Here is a 13,634-nt window from a genome sequence, read left to right as displayed (position 1 = left end):
TGTTTACGCATGCTCTGATTCAATCTTGGAAGTGAATGCCCGAAGACAGGTCTTAGTGGATTATTATTAAGGACCTTTGAGCAAAGACATGAATACCCAAGAGTTGGAAGGGCTCATGAGCCGCTTGATTGGAAAACAATTTTGTGGAGTGATGGCTTGTGATGAATTACCTATTGAGATGTGGCCTGAGAGGCCTGCAATGTTTATTGTCAATACCCATCCTAAACACATGCCTGGTGAACATTGGCTAGCTATGACATTAGAACAGGAAGGTGGAAGAAAAATCTCAACTTTTTTTGATTCCTATGGCTTTCCCCCCGGTTTTTCACATTTCCCTAAATCTATTAAAGATTTTTTGACCCTAAACGGTTCAAAGATCTACTACAGCATCAAACAAGTGCAAGATAACCTTTCCACTACATGCGGTCACCACTGTGTATTTTACCTGTGCCAAAGAGCCCGGGGAGTTTCTTTTGAAGATGTTATGTTTCTTTATAAGGATGATTTAAGAAGTAATGATAACTTTGTATCTTGTTTTGTTAGAAAATATCAAAAGTGTTCAAATGTGTGTCGTTTAAGAACGCGTAATCAAGGCGTATGCTCACGTCATATGTTTCAAGAATGCCACAAATGTTAAATTGCTTATTTTTCAAATAAAACATTTTATTGAATTTAATCATAGTCATTCAAAAGTCATTTTCAAAAGTCTAACCACGCCGAGAGATCGGGATTAGGAAAAGGTCCTGAGACGTTCATGGGAGTAAATGAGTTAGCATCATCGCTTTCATAGGGGGGCGGTGTCGTTGGGGCATCTTTAGGGGTGCTGTATCTCGTTGAAGGCTTTTGTTTTAAAGCTTGAATCTGTTGACGAAGCTTATGGTTGGGTACACCCGAGAGGGGAATGTTCAGGATTGCCAGGGCCTTAAGAAACTGACGCCAGCCGGGAGGCCTTCGGTCATCAGCAACCTTGTGGGCAACCGTGGTACTTTTAAGTAAGTCCACCATATGGGAACCCCTAACAACAGCGCCCTGAAGTATAAACTCTCCAGAATCGTTCCAAGCAGCTAATCCCTTTGAGTCTTTTATCTTGTTCATAATGTATTTAACATTCTTCCGGTTACGTAAAGGCACATGTGTCAGTAGGTCATGCATAACTTTATCTTCAAAAGGCATTTGAGCTTCACCAGACATAGGATCTTCACTAGGTAAGAGCGCCGGTACAGGCCTTACCGGGGCCTGGCTATCGTTAGGTTCGACATCTGTTAAAGGGTCCGGTAGGGAAAGTGTTAAATGGTTGGTCTCTCTCTCCCCTTGCTTTACCAGAGTCAAATATCTTTGCATTAGGTTTGTGTATTTTTGGATCTTATCATAAGGGTTCAATCCTTTTTGGTTCAAAACATCCTTCATGGCCGTATCCAAATCATTTTCAGCTGTTTGTCTGATATTTTCAGGACCCTGCATTTGATTTTTAAGTCTATCCAACTCTTGTTGTGGCACCAAGTACATTTTAGTGGCCATCACACCGCGTGTTCAACCCCCACGTCTGGCCGCAATAAGGCTGGTGATGAAGGGCACGGCTATACTGAGTAAAGGTATAAGAAAACCTCCAGACTGTTGTATACTATGTCTTTTCTTTTGAAGACTGGCCCTTTTATTGGCAAAGAGTTTGATCGCGGTCTTTTGTCTCTTTAATTTTTTCAATTGGTTCAGGGTGAGTGGAATGCGTCCTTTGAGAAGATTCAAAGCAATCTCACATAAGGCTAATATGAGATCTGAAGAACAACTACCCAAGATGGCCTTCCGTCCTTTAGCTGTAGACCCAACTAGCCTTGTCAAGAGGGGCAGGTTTCTTTTTAAACGCAGAGACATAGCGTTTACTTTTTAGGAAGGTATGCAGCAGGCCGCTCCCACGGAAACAGACTTGTACGTAGCCTAAGGTGTTCTGGAGTATTTGCTTTTAAATCCACGATTAAATAAGAAAATGGCTCTTTGGTAGCGTCCTCATAGCTCTCCATAAAGTATGATTTCCTTCCAGGGTACATCTGCTGAGCTAGAGTGCTAATTTGCAGTTTGTCTCTAGGATTTTTAAACAATACCATGTAGTTGGCATTCAAGCTAATGGTACGGCTATTTTTACCTTGGTGAAACACATTCTGGACCAAGTAAAGCACGGACAGGTTTCTATGATGAGTATATTGGGTAAAAGCTCGTGCAATTTCTGGATGTTCGCTACCAGCAAATAGCATATCGTCCAAAACAAGCAGATTGTGTATATGTGGGGGGAGAAGTTGATCATCAGACAGAGAATCGGGTATTCCTTCAACAAACTTGATTTTTATTGTCTTCAATAATTCATCATACAGAGGTTGGTAACAGGAATAACACCATACAATATTGTCAGGCTTTTGAGACAACACATGTTCAGAATTCTCTAAAATACTTTTTACAAAAAAAGTTTTACCACTGTTTGATGGGCCTGCAATTAAGGCCGAAAAGGGCAGTTTTAAACGGGGGTCAAAATCCTCGACAGCCGTCATTATATCTTAACCTGTCTAGGATCAGCGTGGCGCTAGCGGCACACCCCCCCCCCCCCCCCCACTGAAAAACCAGTGCTGCGAAATTCAAAAAAAAAATATTTTTTAAATATTTAACTTTCACACATTAAAGTCCAATACAGCTAATGAAAGACACAGATCTTGTGAATCCAGTCAACATGTCCGATTTTTAAAATGTTTTACAGGGAAGACACAATATGTAAAGATGTACATCTATTACCTAAAAACACATTAGCATAATCCACCATCTTTTATTTGTCCACCAACACCAGTAGCCATCACCAATTCGGCTAAACTAAGATATTTATAGCCCCTAACCAACAAAAAATCTCATCAGATGACAGTCTGATAACATATTTATGGTATGGGATAGGTTTTGTTAGAAAAAAGTGCATATTTCAGGTAGATGGCATAGGTTACAATTGCACCCACCGTCACAAATGGAATAGAAAAACTACTTAGAGCAACGTGTTTACCTACTTAATAATCATCAAACATTTCGTAAAAATACACAGCATACACGAATCGAAAGACACAGATCCTGTGAATACAGACAATATTTCAGATTTTCTAAGTGTCTTACAGCGAAAACACAATAAATCGTTATATTAGCATAGCACATAGCACATAGCAGCCCAGCATTGATTCTAGCCAAAGTGAGCGATAAAAGTCAACATCGCCAAAAGATATTAATTTTTTCACTAACCTTCTCAGAATTCTTCCGATGACACTCCTGTAACATCATATTACACAATCCATATAGAGTTTGATCGAGAATGTTTATATTTAGCCACCAAAATCATGGTTAGACAATGTGAAATGTAGCTCAGCTGGTCACAAAATGTCCTTGCGCCACTTAGACAGTGATCTACTCTTATACATAAATACTCATAAACGTGACTAAAAAATATAGGGTGGACAGGGATTGATAGACAATTTAATTCTTAATACAATTGCGGAATTACATTTTTTAATTTATCCTTACTTTTCAATACAGTTTGCGCCAAGCGAAGCTACGTCAAAAAACATGGCGTCCTAAGCCACTAAAATGTTTCGACAGAAACACGATTTATCATAATAAAAATGTCCTACCTTGAGCTGTTCTTCCATCAGTATCTTGGGCAAAGGATCCTTTCTTGGGAGTAATCGTCTTTTGGTGGAAAGCTGTCCTCTTGCCATGTGGAAATGCCAACTGCGTTCGGGATGAATTGTAAAGCGTGCCCAGCTATTCACATCGTTTCAAAAATAAATGTCCCAAAATCGCACTAAACGGATATAAATTGCTATAAAACGCTTTAAATTAACTACCTTATGATGTTTTTAACTCCTATAACGAGTGAAAAGATGACCGGAGAAATATAACAGGCTAAACTAACGCTTGGAACAGGAGCGGGTCGGAGTCCTCCACGCGCGTTACGCACCAAGAAAAGACTTGCTAGCCTCAGGGTTTTTTCATTTGTAGTGCCTGTGAACGCGCAATCGACCCCATTGGAATCGTCATCACGTAAAGGCATCCAGGGGAAGACGTAAGAAGTGTCCGTATAGTCATAGCAATAACAGTGCCCTTTTAACTGACTTCAGAACAGTGGCCAACATTTCTCAAATCTGACTCCATGTCAGGGAAATTGCTGTAGAATGGGCTCTGTTCCACTTAGAGACAAAATTTCAACTCCTATAGAAACTATAGACTGTTTTCTATCTAATAATAATAATAATATGCATATTGTACGATCAAGGATTTTGTGGGAAGCCGTTTCAAAAATTACCCAATTAGCATAAATAGTCTCAACAGCGCCCCCATCCTCAACAGGTTAAGCTTTAAGACACACTGGGGCTTGTAGCCTAAGTCAGTAGCCAAAGGGCAATGTGGTACCGTCAGGCAATAGCCGTCTCTTGTCATAGACTACCCTGAATCTTTTAGTGAGTGGGGCGTTTCTTAGATGGAACCCCTTTTTATCCCTCACTATTTTGTTGTAGGAGGTCAAAATCTCCAAGTCACTATTCTTGTCATTTACGAACCCGTCGACCAAACGCGTGATTGATTCCAAGTTTACACGCGGGGCATTTTCGTAGTTTTGAGTCACGCCTTTGGCTTTCAACACCACGTGATTGTCTTTAGTCCTAAAAGCATAGCTTTTGGGCCCACATGAGGACCATTCTGTGATATGGTCACCCTCGGCGAGTTCACTAGTTAAACCCCCAAGATAGTTGCTAAGTGGGGGGTTCCAATCCCCCGGCTTGCTTAAATAGACCACAGAGTCTGTGTCGTGGTAAAAAACCCGCCGCTGAAGCTGTTCCATGAGGGTGTACAGTTCAAGTCGGGCATAGGCTGTGGTAAATGCTGCAAGAAACACATTTACATTACCTGGGGGTAGAACCCACTTTGGGTTGCGACGCCATTGCACCAAGGCAATGTCTTGACTCAAGAATGAAAAATGTGAAATTTCGCATTGGTCCGAAAAAAACAAATTCCAAAAATTCTTCCGGGTCTTTAATGATCGAAGTTGTTAGCATATTGCTTCTCTGCGCTAACTTCCCCCAAAGGGAGTTCAAGTACAATTTCGAAACATTTCTTTTGGTTTTGTTGACCTGTATTCTGTCAGGGTCAAGAAGTATGCCTTCTCTGTCATGGTAGTCTTGAATGTACTTCTCTTTACTCTCTTGATCTGTGACAGATGCTGGATAGCCTGAAGCCATCTGCTTGCATCTCAAGAAGGTCTTGATGTACTCTTTAAAAAGTGTGTCTGATTTCCTGGAAAAGTTCCACACTTCAAAGATTTTGGCCACACGATACCCCTTCTCCAAAGCCTTAGAGAATTCAACGGTGACCCAGACACCGGTCAGGGCTCTTTCTTGATCTGAGTGATCACATGGGTTTTCCTGGTTGTTGTGTTCACAGCATGTGCGACAAAGGGGAAAGAAAAGTTTTCCTTTAGACACCTTGTAAGGCAGCACAGGTATAAACAGACCCCTAGGAGGGTAGACAGTCGCCTTGATTAAACCAAAATAATTTTGGGGTTCGTCAAAGTCGCTGTGAATAATTTCAGGATGCCCTATAGGATAGCATGAGGAACTCATTACATGAGGATATAGGGATGTAAGATCTACATAGCCTATTGTCTCGTCGGGTTGAGCTACATAACGCAATGTCAAAGCATTGGTCCTGCCTCCAAACAAGGCCTGTCTCGGTTCCAGGGGCTCTGGAGGGTCATATTGGGTAAGGAAGGCCTGAACATGAGGATCCGCCTTTTTCAGGGCTGTCCATTCGTGTTCCCACAAAACCACAACTTTTAACCCGTATGTAGCCTTTAAAGAATTCAGTTTGTCTTGAAACTCTTGGTACATTTCCCCAAAAGTCTTTTGGGTTAGGACACACATGGCCTGGGGGACAAAGCATAATTTACAACCGTGGAAGAAACAGCCGTTGTACTCATACACTGTCTCAACACCGTCAATCTGTGTGTATCCATCTACATGGTAAGGCCCAAAAGCCTTCTCCCCCCGATTCAAAGCATGTTGGATAAAAACATTTTTATCCTGGGCTAGGTACTCCAACCATTGAATGGAGCCACTAGAGTAGGCCTTGAATTGTCGTCGGTAGTTGTCTGGCGATGGGATCGCTATAGATGCTGGAGTTAGATAGTGTGTACGATAGGTTTTCATGCACGCGGATGCAATAGTTGTACAGCTCCAGGGGTCAATGCCTGCATCTTTGATTACCTCTTCTCTGAATCTGAGGCATCCTTCACGTAGTATAACCACGTCATTGTCACAGTATGATTTCATCTCTTTATGAAAATCAAAAGTTCCATGTCTTACTGTCTCGTACCACGTCATGAATTTCTCACGCTCTTTGGGAGACATTTGATCACAACCGTACATTTCGGGGGCTGGATAAGCTCCTATATAATGTAGATTCTCCTCAGATGTGAAGAAGTGGGGGAAATAGCCTTTGACCGAGTTTTCAAAACCCAAGGCCTCTGGCATTTGAGCCAATCTCATGGGTAAGAAGCTTAAGCTGTCAATGTATCTCTGTTTGAAGGCGTGGTCAACAAAACATAAGATTTTACTCCCTTGAGCAATGACACTGGGCGCCACGCCTTGCTGTATCAAAGGGTTCAGAAGCAGATAGGAGTCATAGGCTCGCGCATTGTGAGCAATAAACGTGAAGTTTCTGTACTGGGCCTTTCTAAAATGTTTTAGAAAGAGTCGGGCGCAATCGGGCCCCTCGGCCGACCACTTTTCACCGGTGAAAGTCATGGTAGATACAAAAATAGGCAAGTGAACCCCTGATTGCTGATTTGTCTCAAAATCATAAAAAACATATTTCTCTGTATGTTCATCTTCAGCCAAGGGCTGAATGTAACACTCATGTGTTACTTCTTGAACAAGTTCTGCGTCTCTGCTTTTCAAGGGCCCTTTACAGATTGGGCAATGTAGAATACCACAAACATGGGGTTTAGGGCTGTCTATTTTAAGGTTGTAATTGCAATGACATTTTGGACATTTCTTGTTAATGTCACAACTGCTTACAGATTTACAGGCCTTGGGGTGCCATGTTTCAGTTTTGTGTTTTTCGTAACAGTAGGCCGAACGACATGTGCGGTGACAATCCTCACAGGGTGTCAAGTTTAGCGGTTGCATAGGGCAATGTTTATCCAGACACACTGAACAGTTATAACGGCACGAGTGCCCCCCCTTGCGGGTGTAGCCGGTATGACAGGCTGGACAGACATATGGGGCGCCTAAAAATGCTGTGATGTTAGTTACGGCATAGTAATGCTCATTTTGCACATAAAAGTACATAGTCTTAGGGTGTGGCTCTTGTATATTTTGGAACTTCAAGAGAGCGTCATTAGCTCTACTGTGGTACAAAACCACAATCTTGATATTCAGAAAGTTTTCAAATTTGCCTATGTCGGAGAAAGCCACAGCCTCCTGTATACCTAAACCCACAGCCTTTTGTAGCTCTTGAGCTTTCTGTAACGCTTCGCGCTCTGTACATCCTGGGCTGAGTAAGTGGGCCAAACCTATGGCAAAGCATAGCTTATTACCATGATTGTGAACGATTATGAGGTAGGCCTTTTTATTGCTTATGATTTCGGACTGCATCAGGCTATCGAGTTTAGGTCTCTGCCCGCCGCCCCCTTGTGGTGGCCGGACTAATTGTACTACAAGTTTGAGGGTCCTATCTGCTAGCACGTTTAAATTTGACTGAACAAGGCGTTCTAGCAGGTTAACAAATTAATCAAGATCTGCTTCACCCCTATTTAAAATAAGCGACACACGGCTCTGCAGACTGTCTCCAAAAATTTCCAACTGTAAGGTATCCCTTGGTTGGCTATAAGCTCTAACTCTATCTACCAGTTCATTCAAAGTGTCCATAAGCATTACGTAAAACACAGCATATTCCCGAATCTGACCCCCCCATGCGAAATTGAAAAACTGTCGAACCTCAATATTGTGGAATTTATTTTGATACAAAACATGTTCACTGCGATCAAGACCATCCCCATCCTGATTTGCTAGACAATTGTCCAACTGTTCAAAAACATCGTATTGGGTTTCAGACTCTTCAGACATGGGTGTTAAAGGCTGGTTTAGAGGTGTAGGTGGTGCAGAATTAAACCTAGGGCTCTCGTTCTGTACATTGTGATCAAGACCTTCCCGCTCCAGATTTGATAGACATTTGTTCAGCTGTTCAAAAACATCGTATTGGGTTTCCTCTTCGAACATGGGTGTTAAAGGATGGCTTAGAGGTGTAGGGGGTGCAGAATTAAACCTAGGGCTCTCGTTCATCTGGGTAATTAAAGATATGATTGATTCGGGTATCTGTGATAACCTGTTTTCATCGGCAGACCCTGACTCATTCATACGTGTAATAATTTCAATGAGTTCGGAGGGAATCTGGGATAATAGGTTTTCATCTATAGCCCCTATGTCAATTAGCCCAGAATCATTCATATGGTTAATTATATCTTGGAGCTCTGTAGGGATTTCCGCTAAGAGGGTTTCAATTGTCTCGCTTAGGTCTATAGGGGGCGCCATTTCTCTACTTAAGGATGTGTGTGCTTGTGTTTTTTTACATATGTGTTTTTTAACGGAGGTATTTGCTTGTTTTAACCCTACTGTTGTTTAACATGCGGGGCAGCTCTCTACGCCAGAATGACACATCCTGATTGTATTGATGTTCGAATAGAATACCCATACGACGTTGAAGTAAAGCCTTTCGTGATTTTAAACCCTGTGTAAAAGCCTTGAAAAGCACGGCTTGGTCTATTTCACAAGAGGCTGTTGCCCCACCAGAATTGGCCGCTTCAATAAGGTTGGCCACTTCACAGAACATCAAATCGTCTACCTCAGAAATGTCATTTAAAACTTTGAAATCATCAAGCTTCGCTGTTCTGTTGACTGGGGTCTTTGGCGCCTCCTCGGGATCTAGATGTGTAGCTTCTTGGATGTCTTTATAAGCCGGCGAGGAGTCTGCATTAAAAATAATACATACAGAAAAATAGGTTATTAACCCTAAAATATGTTTGATAAAAATGTAAAATACATTTCAGATATAAGCCTATATATTAACAATACATTAATTAAATACCTCGGCTTTTTTGAAGAGGGCTGTTCTGAAGAAGCTCTGAGAACTCGGGAACATGTCTTTGGGCAACCCTAATTATAGCATCTGCCTGGTCTGTAGCTTGTGAGCCTGAAATTTAAAAAAAAACAGCATTAGTCCATGTTTAAACATATTCAGGCATAAAAATAAAATATATATATAAATGATAATTGATTCATACCTTGTCCTTGTAAAGCTGTCTCGTGAATACCCTCCCAGTAGTATTGTTCGGGTGAAGCGGACCTGTGGATCTGGGCCCTGATTGTCCGTTGGTGTTTAATAGGGGGCGTCCAACGGTCCTGGGTCAGGGGAGTTGACAGGCCGTTTAAAGTCTCTGTTTGCGGCTTGTGTGTAAATACATCCTGGGAGTAGGGCAAAATTGTCTCGTAGGCATATCCTTCACAGAAACCGTGTAGACTCCCTATGGCACCCGTTCTAGGATGTATTTCCGCTGTAAACACATAAAATAACTTTTAATATAAGATGCCGACACTTTTTGTTTTTAAGGTATAAATATTCTTACGGAATTCTTGGATCTTACTTACTACAATTCAGGGTCGGCGTTGGGATGTAAGCAATTTGTTCCGGAGACCCTACGGCCGGTTCGAGTTCAGTTATATCTCGGAGAATCTGAGTGAAGGTTTGAGAATCTAAAAAAACATTAGATAATATTAAAGCTCTAATCATTTTAGCTAATATTGACATTTTATACGTTAAGAATCCGGGCCCTAAGGCCTGTTTAATATTTCTATAACATACAACGTTTTCAAACAATTCCCAAGAACAAACAAATCTAATATATAGCATATGTAAATATTTATTTCAAGAACTAACCTTCAGAAATATCCATGAGGAGGTTTTTCCCAGATGATCTTTTTTAACGGGGTCCGTCCGATAACTATTCCTGGGGGAATGCTGTAGGGTAAATGCGCTAAAACGAAGCTAACAGGGGACCTGTTTTGCTTAGCTTTTGTAGCCGTCTGACTCTAGTGGTGTCGTATTTTTTCGCGCTAAAACCGCCTCAAAGTTATCTTTGAAGCCTAAGGCATGTGGTTCAAACACCAGCCATTTGGTTCAAACATAGGGTATTGGGGGTGTCTAAACATTAGGTATCTTTTTGATATTCTAAAATCTCCGGGGGCTAGCATCTAGATGCTGGGGTGGGGAGGTCTCGACATCGCTGGGCTGAATGACTTTTAGGCATCTGTTTTGCCAGATAGTGCAAACCTTGGTTTCAAACGACCCCCATGCATAGAGAGCCTTGAGCGCAGATGCAAGGGTATTTTTTTAACAAACACCTCGCCCCCTTTTTCTGTTTTTGAAACACACACACACACACAGCCACTACATCATACGCACGCACATTGCGCAAGTTTTTTTTCTCAGGGACAGACTGCGCTAAGAGTGAACAAACGCGAGAGTTCATAACGTGGTGAGATTCTGCTTTTAAAACCATTTATTTCATTCAAAATATTTAGTACATACATTTTATAGCGTTACATTCTTAAGGTATTTTACGAAGCCTTTCTTACAGATCCAGGGATCTGATGCAACCACCCCCTATTGTCAGTGTCCAGTTGGTCATCAAAATGCCGGGATCTCTTGCCAGGCTCATCAACACTTGGTAAGTTTTCACTCCAGGGGTACATCCTACGTCGGGCCTTTTGGTCCTGGTTATGTCTCAAGAAAAGTCGAGGCCAGCGCCTTAACTGTTCGCGATTTTTGAAGAGAATGTCCAGCTTATTCATAAGTGTTATGAAAATTGGATAATCCACCCATTTAAAACTAAACACAGGAATAAAAAAGTTGACATCTTTGCATGCTCTGGATGCTACTGGAGAATTGACAGACTTTGTAGCATTACCCGCATCATAAACTTCACAGGCTAAAATTGTCACTTTGTTGTCAGGGCTATAGTCCATTGAAGCAATTCTTAGAGCCTTGAGATCACTGCGGCCGAGGACCTGTTCTTCCAACGCATAGCCTGGCACAGCTGTGCCACTCAGGACCTGTTCAATTTTACAAAGAGCCAGCCTGATGTTTAGCCATTCTCTCATGCCCAGAGCAGGAGAAAAACTCCCAGGATTTGCCGGATAAACGGGTTTGGGGCCACTGGCGTTGAAGATCTTTACCGTAGAATCCTCCGGCTGGAATATGTAAGACATATGGCCCTCACTCGTACCCAAAAATCCTTTAAAACATTCTGGAGCTTCACACAGAACTTCCTCAATGCTTTGTTCACTGGGTTCATGACAAGCCGAGCATAACATACCATAAATTGACATATGTGTCATTTTTGTTTAATATTCAGGGGGTTTATCTTGTACAATCTTAAACATGCATTGTTTTGGGGCTTTATAAGGCTTCTGCAAAGCCAGCCTCTTTGAAATGTTCATTAACAACCCCCAACACTAGACATCCAGGAACAGTTTGACATGACACCTGGTCACTTACTTACCCCAAAAAGCCCCCCCTAACCATCAGGATGTCCTGACCGGAAGCCCAAATATGGGCATGCCCCCTTTCTACAAACCATTGGGGCATCAATCACTACATAGGGTCATAAATCATGATCTTTTTTTGATTTACGACATTGACAGCTTGACACTTACCCCAAAGACCCCCACCCCGGCCAGGATGTCCTGACCGGAAGCCCAAATATGGGCATGCCTGCTACAACAGGACATAGGGTCATAAATCATTACATAGGGTCATAAATCAGGCTTGGGTCATAAATCATTACCGGTTGACCTGACAACTGGACCCTTACCCAAAGACCCCCACCTAACCATCAGGATGTCCTGACAGGCAGCCCTTTAGGTTCACATAGCGGTCACATAGGCTCACATAGGGTCATCCATCAAATTTTGACGTGTGACATCTACTTTAATCTCTCTTATGGGCCTCCCAATCACGGCCGGTTGTGATACAGCTTGGATTAAAACCAGGGTGTCTGTAGTGACGCCTCTAGCACTGAGAGGTGCACCACTCGGGAGCCCTAACCCAATAATGGTTGAATTGAAGAAGTTTAAGCTGCCTATCAATCATTATTTTTGCGATCAGCAGACAGCTGGTGAAAAATGCCCTCTTGCAACAGCTGCATGGTGCGGATCCCAGCCTATGAAATACAAGTGTGAGGGAGTTCCTACATTCCAAACTCCTCCACGGTATTGTGCTCCAAACTGTCAAAAACTAGTTTAATTTAAGAAGACCACGAGTGGGGCTTTTATTGCTCAATCTAATTATTGCTGGAGAAGGCCTAAGGCCTAACAGACACATGCTCAAACTCGAGCACTTTTGATAGTCTTAAAAGGGGCAATCTTAAGGTTTTTTTTTACTCATAAATTAATGATATACACTACCAGTCAAAAGTTTTAGAACACCTACTCATTCAAGAGTTTTTCTTTATTTTACTATTTTCTACATTGTAGAATAATAGTGATGACATCAACACTATGGAATCATGTAGTAACCAAAAATGTGTTACACAAATCTAAATATATTTGAGACTCTTCAAATTGCCACCCTTTGACAGCTTTGCACACTCTTGGCATTCTCTCAACCAGCTTCATGAGAGTCACCTGGAATGCATTTTAATTAACAGGTGTGCCTTGTTAAAAGTTAATTTGTGTAATTTCTTTCCTTCTTAATGCGTTTGAGTCAATCAGTTGTGTTTTGACAAAGTAGGGGTGGTATACAGAAGATAGCCCTGTTTGGTAAAAGACCAAGACCATATTATGGCAAGAACAGCTCAAATAAGCAAAGAGAAACAACAGTCCGTCATTACTTTAAGACATGAAGGTCAGTCAATTTCAGAAAAGTGCAGTCTCATATCCATCGGGCGCTATGATGAAACTGGTTCTCATGAGGACCTCCACCCGAATGGAAGACCCAGAGTTACCTCTGCTGCAGAGGATAAGTTCATTAGAGTTACCAGCCACAGAATTTGCAGCCCAAATAAATGCTTCAGAGTTCAAGTAACAGACACATCTCAACATCAACTGTTCAGAGGAGACTGTGAATCAGGCCTTCATGGTCGAATTGCTGCAAAGAAACCACTACTAAAGGACACCAATAATAAGAAGAGACTTGCTTGGGCCAAGAAACAGACACTGTCTGTGATTTTATTTAGAATTTAAGGCACACTAAATCTCCATGGCTACCACAGCATTCTGCAGCGATATGCCATCCCATCTGATTTGCGCTTAGTGGGATTATCATTTGTTTTTCAACAGGACAATGACCCAACACACCTCCAGGCTGTGTAAGGGCTATTTGACCAAGAAGGAGAATGATGGTGTGCTGCATCAGATGACCTGGCCTCCACAATCACCCAACCTCAACCCAATTGAGATGGTTTGGGATGAGTTGGACCGCAGAGTGAAGGAAAAGCAGCCAACAAGTGTTCAGCATATGTGGGAACTCCTTCAAGACTGTTGGAAAAGCATTCCAGGTGAAGCTGG

General features: G+C 42.0%; 1 protein-coding gene and 1 pseudogene across 4 annotated transcripts; one reads left to right on the top strand and one right to left on the bottom strand.

The window, feature by feature from the left end:
* LOC129861821 (endosome/lysosome-associated apoptosis and autophagy regulator family member 2-like) overlaps window positions 1-13,634 on the top strand; it is a 31,423-nt pseudogene that overhangs the window by 12,920 nt on the left and 4,869 nt on the right.
* On the bottom strand, window positions 2,662-12,549 carry LOC129862421 (uncharacterized). 4 transcript variants are annotated; one of them, XM_055934086.1, is made up of 4 exons: window positions 9,717-12,549; window positions 9,353-9,622; window positions 9,157-9,261; window positions 2,662-9,038 (listed from the first exon to the last, which is right to left on the bottom strand). In XM_055934086.1, exon 4 carries the CDS (start codon window positions 7,665-7,667, stop codon window positions 4,917-4,919), a length of 2,751 nt encoding a protein of 916 aa, XP_055790061.1. In that variant the 5' UTR covers window positions 7,668-9,038; window positions 9,157-9,261; window positions 9,353-9,622; window positions 9,717-12,549; the 3' UTR covers window positions 2,662-4,916. The 4 variants fall into 3 exon arrangements, with proteins under 4 accessions (XP_055790061.1, XP_055790063.1, XP_055790060.1 ...); XM_055934085.1 differs by having other exon boundaries at window positions 9,157-9,622; XM_055934087.1 differs by having other exon boundaries at window positions 2,662-9,622.

Source organism: Salvelinus fontinalis, chromosome 9 (genome assembly GCF_029448725.1).
Source record: "Salvelinus fontinalis isolate EN_2023a chromosome 9, ASM2944872v1, whole genome shotgun sequence".
Taxonomy (NCBI): domain Eukaryota; kingdom Metazoa; phylum Chordata; class Actinopteri; order Salmoniformes; family Salmonidae; genus Salvelinus; species Salvelinus fontinalis.
Note: the sequence above shows the minus strand (reverse complement) of the source record. Positions and strands in the feature narration are given on the sequence as shown.